The 9,021-nt window shown below is 17.0% G+C and overlaps 3 protein-coding genes across 3 annotated transcripts; 1 reads left to right on the top strand and 2 right to left on the bottom strand.

Moving 5' to 3' along the window:
• Nucleotides 1–37: 37 nt before the first annotated feature.
• On the bottom strand, nucleotides 38–2,953 carry PADL01_0702500 (conserved Plasmodium protein, unknown function; the record flags this gene model as incomplete). The annotated part of the gene is made up of 1 exon (XM_028681061.1): nucleotides 38–2,953. One exon carries the CDS (start codon nucleotides 2,951–2,953, stop codon nucleotides 38–40), a length of 2,916 nt encoding a protein of 971 aa, XP_028537476.1.
• A 2,223-nt stretch (nucleotides 2,954–5,176) lies between these two features.
• PADL01_0702400 (conserved Plasmodium protein, unknown function) lies at nucleotides 5,177–5,833 on the top strand (the record flags this gene model as incomplete). Its single annotated transcript, XM_028681060.1, has 1 exon — nucleotides 5,177–5,833. One exon carries the CDS (start codon nucleotides 5,177–5,179, stop codon nucleotides 5,831–5,833), a length of 657 nt encoding a protein of 218 aa, XP_028537475.1.
• Nucleotides 5,834–6,573: 740 nt separating this feature from the next.
• On the bottom strand, nucleotides 6,574–8,350 carry PADL01_0702300 (conserved Plasmodium protein, unknown function; the record flags this gene model as incomplete). Its single annotated transcript, XM_028681058.1, has 10 exons — nucleotides 6,574–6,660; nucleotides 6,739–6,811; nucleotides 6,913–7,049; nucleotides 7,195–7,261; nucleotides 7,352–7,444; nucleotides 7,543–7,637; nucleotides 7,785–7,874; nucleotides 7,966–8,043; nucleotides 8,208–8,272; nucleotides 8,347–8,350. 10 exons carry the CDS (start codon nucleotides 8,348–8,350, stop codon nucleotides 6,574–6,576), a joined length of 789 nt encoding a protein of 262 aa, XP_028537474.1.
• Between the last annotated feature and the right edge of the window lie 671 nt (nucleotides 8,351–9,021).

The raw sequence follows: 9,021 nt of genomic DNA, 5'->3' as shown, positions 1-9,021 counted from the left end.
GTTGTACATATAAAAATAATATATATTATGAACAAGATTAATTTGTGCTTACTGTAGTTTTTTTGGAAGAGTCATATTTAACATTTAAAAGTTCATTAGGTATTTCTTCTTTTAATTTATCATATTCAATATTTCTAGAATTAAAATGATTTAATATATAATTTTTATTGTCATCATCACTTACGATATTTTTTGTATCATCATTTGTTTTAAATTCTTCATCTTCTTTACTGCTTTGTAATTCATCCCTCATAATATTTTGATCTTCCACATTATTTTGATCTTCCATGTTATTTTGATCTTCCATATTATTTTGTTTTTCCATATTATTTTGATCTTCCATATTATTTTGATCTTCCATATTATTTTGATCTTCCATATTATTTTGATCTTCCATATTATTTTGATCTTCCATGTTATTTTGATCTTCCATATTATTTTGTTTTTCCATATTATTTTGATCTTCCATATTATTTTGATCTTCCATATTATTTTGATCTTCCATATTATTTTGATCTTCCATATTATTTTGTTTTTCCATATTATTTTGATCTTCTATATTATTTTGATCTTCCGTATTATTTTGATCTTCCATATTATTTTGATCTTCCATATTATTTTGAGCTTCCATATTATTTTGATTTTCCATGTTATTTTGATCTTCCATATTATTTTGTTTTTCCATATTATTTTGATCTTCCATATTATTTTGATCTTCCATATTATTTTGATTTTCCATGTTATTTTGATCTTCCATATTATTTTGTTTTTCCATATTATTTTGATCTTCCACATTATTTTGATCTTCCATATTATTTTTATTTTTTAAAATATTTTCTTTATTTATATTTGCATTCTGCAAGATATTTTCACTTTGAAACTGATCATTTATCTTATCGTCTTCCTTAGTAAGATGAGTGATCAAATTGTTTTCATTAGAATGATGAGTGGTCATATTGTTAGTACTTGATGTATCATCATTTGGATTCTTCACATGTTCTACATCAAAATGTTCATCTTTTACATCCTCTTGTGTTTCTTCCTCATATTTGTGTTCTTTTCTTTGAATGTGGTTCTGATTTTCTTCTTGTTGCTTTAAATTTAAAGAATCTTGTAATAAATTATGATCATGTGTATTCAATTCAGATGTGTCATTCTGATAGATGTATTCTTTTGAGTCTTCTTCATTTTTCAGTGTTATATTATGTATACTTTCATTATATAACATATAATTTTTATAATTAAAATTTTGTGTTGGTAGATAGAAATTAAGTGAATAAATATATTTTTCTATAAATATTAAAAAGTCATTAATATAATTTTCATCTACTAATATATCTTCATTATATTTATGTATATAATTAAAATGTATATATTTTTCTTTATTTATGATTTGGCTTTTAATATTTAATTTATCATTATTGTTTTCATAATTTTTTATAAATGTATATAATTGTTTTAGATATACTAGACAATCATCGAAACATTTTTTTTTAAGATTACATGTTTCTTTATTTGTAAGTAAGGATGTTTTGATATTCTTTATTTTTTCATTCATATTATTTGATATATCATATTTAAGATTGATAATTTCATCGTTTTGTAAATTTAAATGTTTGAATTTTTCTTTCATTTTTTTGATCATTTGTTTTAAAACATTAGTTTCATAATTTAATAGATTTATTCTAGAGATAAGACTATAATTTTTTTCTTTCGAATCATTTAAATTAATAATGATATGATCAAAATCTCCTTTCTTATAACTTATTAGATTTATAGAGTTTATAGCATTATTCATATTATTTATATTTTCTTCAAGTTTTTTAATATTATATATTTGATATTCATTTATGAATAATATTCGAAGACACAATTTTTTTAAAAATACAATTTTGTTTTGTAGTTGTTTTTTCTTTTCATCTTGATAGTAATTTAATATATTCATCGTATTGTCTTTTTCTGATATTTTATTATTACAATGGATATTATTATTATTATAATTCATATTATTCATATTATTCATATTATTATTATGTTTATTGTTAGATACAATTTTTTCCTCATTTTCCATTTTATTATTTTCCTTATCCTTTGTTATATCATTCATTTTATTTTCATAAGATAATATTTTTTGTTCTTTAATTTTTTGTTGAAGCTTTTTAAAATTTTCTCTATGTTTTTTTTCCATATTTTCTTTCTCTTTATATAATTCTCTTATTTCATCTTTCAATTTATCATTGAATTTATATTGTTCTTTTTCTTGTATGATCAAATCTTGTATATTTTTTTTTAAAGAATTATATTCATTTATTAATATTTTCATATTATTATTATATATGATTCTTTCGTTTCTTTCATCATCTATATGTGCCTTTAATATATTAATATCATTTGTAATATTATTTATATATTCTTCCATATTATTAATATTATTTTTTAATTTAATTGTAACTTTTTTATAATAATCTAATGAGTTTTTTTTCTTTTTATCATTCTGTTCAATTAATTGTTTGGTTTCAAATTCTTCTTTTAATATTTTATGATGTAAAGAGATTTTTTTTATTTTACTATTTTCTTCATAAATTCTTTTAGACACTTTTTCAATTTCATTATCTATTTCATTTAAATATTTTATATTTACATGTTCTGATTTATCATAATAAACATCATCATAACTATCACCACCATCACCATCATCATGATTATCATGATTATCATAAGGATTCTTTTCTTTATGATTATCATAAGGATTCTTATCTTTATTACTATCATTTTTATTTTGTGTCATCCCACTTACTGCATGTTCTTCGTATGTTTCTACTATCTTTTTGTCGTATCTTCCATTTTCTAAGTGTGCTAATTTTTTCTTTTCACTTCTTAATTTATTATTATTATTATTATTATTATTATTATCTTTACATATTGTCTCTTTCTTTTTTTTTTTAATTGCCATTTTTTTATAAAAATAAGTTGAAGCAAATTTTATATAAAAGGAAGAACTACGAGGCTAATCCCTTAACATATTAAGAGGAATATATGGATAAATAAATATATATATATATATATATATATATATATATATATATATATTTTATATTATATTTTTTTTTTTTTTTTTTTGTATGTATGTATTAAAAGACTTAAACCTATACATGTTATACTTTATATAAAAATATATTTGTATAAATTTTTTTATATCTGACCTTTTTATAAAGAAAAAAGAAAAAAAAAGAGCACACAATATTATATAAATAGATAATATATATATATATACATACATATAAATTTATGATATGACCCTTATTATTGTTTTATATGAAAGACACGTTATGCTTATTTGCACACTTGAATTATAATTTATAGAAACGAAAAAACTTTAAAATGTAATCATTTAAAAGATAACACATATATATATATATATATATATATATATATATATATATATATATTTATATGTTAATTTATTTTTTTTTTTTTGTCTATTTTTTTTTTTTTTTTCGAAATAATTATTTGTGTGAGATGGAAAAAAAAAAAAACCCTAGAACCTCTAAACATTTTTATATACGATGATTTTATATTTTCTTTTTTTGTATTGTTAAAATGAACCTATAATATTTTAGTTTTAAGAAATAAAAATTATTTAAACATTTTAATATAATAACACCTTTTTTTTTAGGTATAAACTATATATATACCTATATGAGAGAACCCCTTTTACTTTATGATCTTAAACATATATGTAAATATTATATATATATATAAAATATTTTTTTTTTTTTTTTTTAAATATATATATTAATATAAAATGAATACATATATTAAATTAAAATTTAATTTTATACATTAATCTTTTTTTTTTTTTTTAAATTGCTAAGAAATATTTTTTATCATCCACAAAAAAAAAAAAAAAAAAAAAAAAATGGGATCATATATTATACATATATAATATATATATATATATATATATATATATATATATATAATGCTAATTTGTATTTTCATTTTTCCACCTTAAATAGAATGTTTTCTAATAAGGGCAAAAAAGTAAATAATAACTTATTAATATATATTACAATTGGTAGATAAATATATATATATATATATATTTTTTTTTTTTTGTGTTGTCATATTTGTCAATCATTTGATACATAGAATACGAAAAAATACTTTTTTTTTTTTTTTTTTTTTTTTTTTTAACTTTATAGCATAACATAATATATATTTATATATTATATATGGAGGGGTTTTTAATTATACTGATATATATATTCATTACATATTATTTATGATTATATTTTAAATTTGTTTGAGATTTCTTTTTCTATAGTTTATTATTATATAAATATAAATATTATATTATATATATATATATATATATATATATATATATATATTATGTAGAGAGTATATATATATATATAATATTTTTTAAGTTGCTAGGTTTTAAATCATAATAGGATTTTACATATATATATTGTATATATATATATATATATATATATAATAATATTAATATATATCAATGAAATGTATCCATAAAAATTTCGATGTTTTTCTTATTTTACTATTTATTATATATATATATAATATATATATTTTATAAATATATATTATTTTTATTATTAATAATTTTATAAAATATATTTTAATTTATGATTATTATTTTATTATATAATTTACATTTATGAATATTATTGTATAATACAATATATTATAATGTATATATAATATTATATTTATATATATGTTACATTTCTTAATTTTATATGATTTATGATTTATTTTTTTTAAATTTATTTTTAAAAGAAAAAAAAGATATATTTTTTTATAAAAAGGATTTTATTAAAATTTTAGAGAATTTTCTTAATTAGGAAATAAAAAAAAAATAAAATAAAATAAAAATAAAATAATTTATTAATAAATTGATATATATATATATATATATATATATATATATATATATATATTGTATATTTTTGATCCCATTAAAATATCATAGAGAGCAAAATATATTATATATATATATATATTATATATATATATTTATGTTTCTATCTCTTTGTAATATTTCATTTTTTTTTTTAAATTTTAAAACAAAATGAGTATGAATATAAAATATGTTGTTTTCTTTGTTTTTCTGAGTTTAGTATGTTGTAATTATTTTCATGTGAATTGTATGTTGGATAATTTTATTCATCACTTTGCTCAGAAGGCATCAACCAATGCTATCATAAATAATGTAAGTGATACAAATAATGTAAGTGATACATATAATATAAGTAATACAAATAATACATATGATACATATAATGTTGGTAATAATGACATTTTTAATATATTCAAAAAAGGAGAGGAAGAAGGTTGCACAGGAGAACTGGAACAGAAATTAATTAATGGACAGAAATTTTTAAAAAATGATTTACATGAAATAAATGAATATAATCATAATCATAATAATAATAATAATGAGAAAGATTTTATTAATTTACGTAATGGGCAACATAGTGAATATAAAATGTATATGTTTGAAAGTAAAGGAATAGTGTCAAATGATTTTTATAGAATATTATATGAATGTGCTCAAGCTTCATCAGCTAAACCTTATTTAGTTGATGTATGTGTAAATAAATATTTTAAAAAATATAAAATAAAATTTTCACAAACATGTTTAAGTTGTTTCTCTACTTTTATTGGATGTACCTTTATTTCTTGTAATAAAGAATGTTCAAAAAATCAATGTAATGATGAATGTAAGGTTTGTAGTGACAGTCACTGTTTTAAGAAATTATTAGAGTGTACAAAATTGGAAGCTTTACCTGACCCATGTAAATAATAAAATAAAAAAAAAAATAAAATAAAAATAAAAAAAAAATAAAAAAAAAAAAAAAAAAATAAAAATAAAAATAAAAATAAAAATAAATTGATTTTCCTTTTTTTTAATATTATTTTTTTTTTTTTTATTTTTTTTATTTTTTTTTTTTATTATTTTATTTTTTTTGGCTTCATCCTCTAAATGGTAGAGGTAATGAATTTATTTTATTTGTATGTTATGATTTATATATATCTTGTGTAAAGGTATATCAATATATTTGTATGTATACATTTATTTATTAAACACACACACACAAACATATATATATATATTTTATGAATTTACCGTTTTATTTCAATTTATATATATTTTGTTTTATTTTTTATATTTTATTTTTTTTATGTTCTTTTTTTTTTTTTTTTTTTTTTTTTTTAAAGTTTATGAATTTTTAAAAAAAAGAACTGTTTTTTTATAAATATATCTTCAAACAAACAAAAAAATATAACAAAGTTGAGACTTTGTGTATATGTATATATGTATATGTATATGTATATATGTATATGTATATATATATATATATATATATATATATATATATAAGATATAAGAACAAATCAAACAAAATTTTTTTTCTTTTTATATAAGGCACACATGAATATTTATACGTGCCTATATATTTAAAAATATTGAATTAATATATATATATATATGTTTTATGATAAATATGAAATAGTAATAATTTTTTTTTTTTTTTTTTTTTTTCATGCAAGAGGTATTCCAATTTTATCTAAGGCCTCCTCCATCAGATGCACTAAAGTTTCTTCAGTGTCTTCTCTTTCAAGTCGTTCCTATAAAAAAAAAAATAAAAAAATAAAATAAAATAAAATAAATTGGAACATATAATATATATATATTTTAATTTATACCATGTCTATTTCTTTTTTTATTCTTGAAAAATATTGTTCTATGAGAGACACTAAATTTTCTGAATATGTTTCCCTATAAGAATAAAATATATATAAATATATATATATGTTTATGTTTATGTATATGTTTAAATGTTGTTCACATATTTTCTCTTTATATTTTTTATTTTTTACCTTGTAGTTTTTTCATTTCTAATGATTTTTATTATTTCGTTTATTTTATCATCTACATCAGATAATATTATTTTTTCTGTTTTAATCCTTTCGCTAATTTCATTTTGTATAATAGATTTTATATTGTTAATTTCGCACTAAAAAAAAAAAAAAAAAAATATAATAAAATAAAATAATAAAATAAAAGGAATATACAAATATATATATATATATATATATATTAAAATATATGTATGTGTATCTATATATGTATTTCTTATATCAATGTTGAAATAAATTTACGTCGTAATATTTTCTTAGAGAATCCTCCTTTTCTTCAATAAGACCATATTCTTCAACCATTTCTTCTCTAAACAAATAAAATAATAAATAAAAATGATCACACATATATATATAGAGATACATATGTATATGTTTATTTTTTATAATTTGTCCTTACTTTAGAAGGGCTGCTTTATGCTGAAAATCTTTTACCAACTTAATTTTGAGCCTGCTCCAGTCTTCTTTTTCTTTATTTATGAAATCTTCAGCTCTGTAAGGGAAACGAATAAGTATACAAACATATAAATAAATATATACATATATATATTATATATATTTGTTCTCTTTAGTTTTATTTTTTTCCCTTACTTTTCTTCTAATAATTGCAATTTCTTTTTATGATCATTTTTAAATTCTTCTAGTTCATTTTTATAATTAGTTACATCGTTACGTATATCATTGAGCTATTAATTTAAAAAAAAAAAAAAAAAAAACAAAAAAGTGTCGAATTATTTTAAAAATTTTCTGGAAATAATATTAAATGGATATAAACAAATAAAAGAACAAACACAAAAATATATATATGTATATATGTATATATATATGTGTACCTTTTCGTTTAACTTTTCAAAGGTTTTATTAGAGTTTTCATGCATTTCTATAAGCTTTTCTTCCAGTGTGTTTATTTTTTCATTCAATTTCTTCATATATAAAAATATAAATAAATATATAAATATATAAATATATACATATATATAAAATAAATTTCATATTGTATTTATTTTTTATTACATCTATTTTTTCATTTTTTTGTAACTCGATACTGAAATGTAAGCCACTTAATCTTTTCTCTAATCTTTGTAGTCTCTCCTAAAAAGCAAAATTTATATGACGATAAATATTAAATTAAGGGGCCAAAAAAAACAAAACAAAAAAAATAAAAGTGTAAAGACAGAAGGTGATATGTCATTATATAAATGTATATATGTAAGTTTTTTTTTATTTTATTTTATTTTATTTTATTTTTGCTATACACTATTGTGTTTATTTTGACTGAGAGAAAATTGTTTACTGTAAATGCCACTTTTATTTAATTCTTCTATGAATTGAAAATATAAATATAAAAATGTATACATAAATATATAATTATATATATATGTTAATATTACTTACCCATTTTATAATCTTAATAAATATGAATAAAAAGATATTACATTATATATGAAAAATATATATATATATTTTTTTTTTTGTATTTTTAGACAAACATATATATATATATATATAAGAATATATTATTTTATGCACATATAAAAATAATGATATTTCAAATATTTTTTTATAAGTTTAACAATTATAATTTCAAGATAAACTGTTAGAAATATTAAATATATAATATATATATTTTATGGGCGATGTTTATGATATAAAGGTTGTGGTGAATCGCTGTGCAAGATAAAAATAAAAAAAAAAAATGTGAAAAATATGTATACATATAATATATTATATATTTATATATTCTTAATAAAACTTTAATTGTGAATATATATATATATATATAAAACATGAATTTTTTTTTTTATTAAATATATATATTTATGCAGTGTTCTTTTTTATATACATTAAAAAAAAAAAAAAAAAAAAAAAATGAAGATGATTAAAATTTTTTTTTTTTTTTTTTTGGAAAAATGATACTGCATATATGTATATATATTTTTTAGTGATACTGTATTTTTTTTATTTTTCTTACTACTCAATGATTATATTTAAATGACATATATATATATATATATATAAATATACATATAATATAATTATACCCCTAGATATGTTGTAATATAAAAAAAA

This window comes from Plasmodium sp. gorilla clade G2, assembly GCF_900097015.1.
Source record: "Plasmodium sp. gorilla clade G2 genome assembly, chromosome: 7".
Classification (NCBI taxonomy): domain Eukaryota; phylum Apicomplexa; class Aconoidasida; order Haemosporida; family Plasmodiidae; genus Plasmodium; species Plasmodium adleri (nom. inval.).
This window is presented reverse-complemented; position numbering and strand designations above follow the sequence as displayed.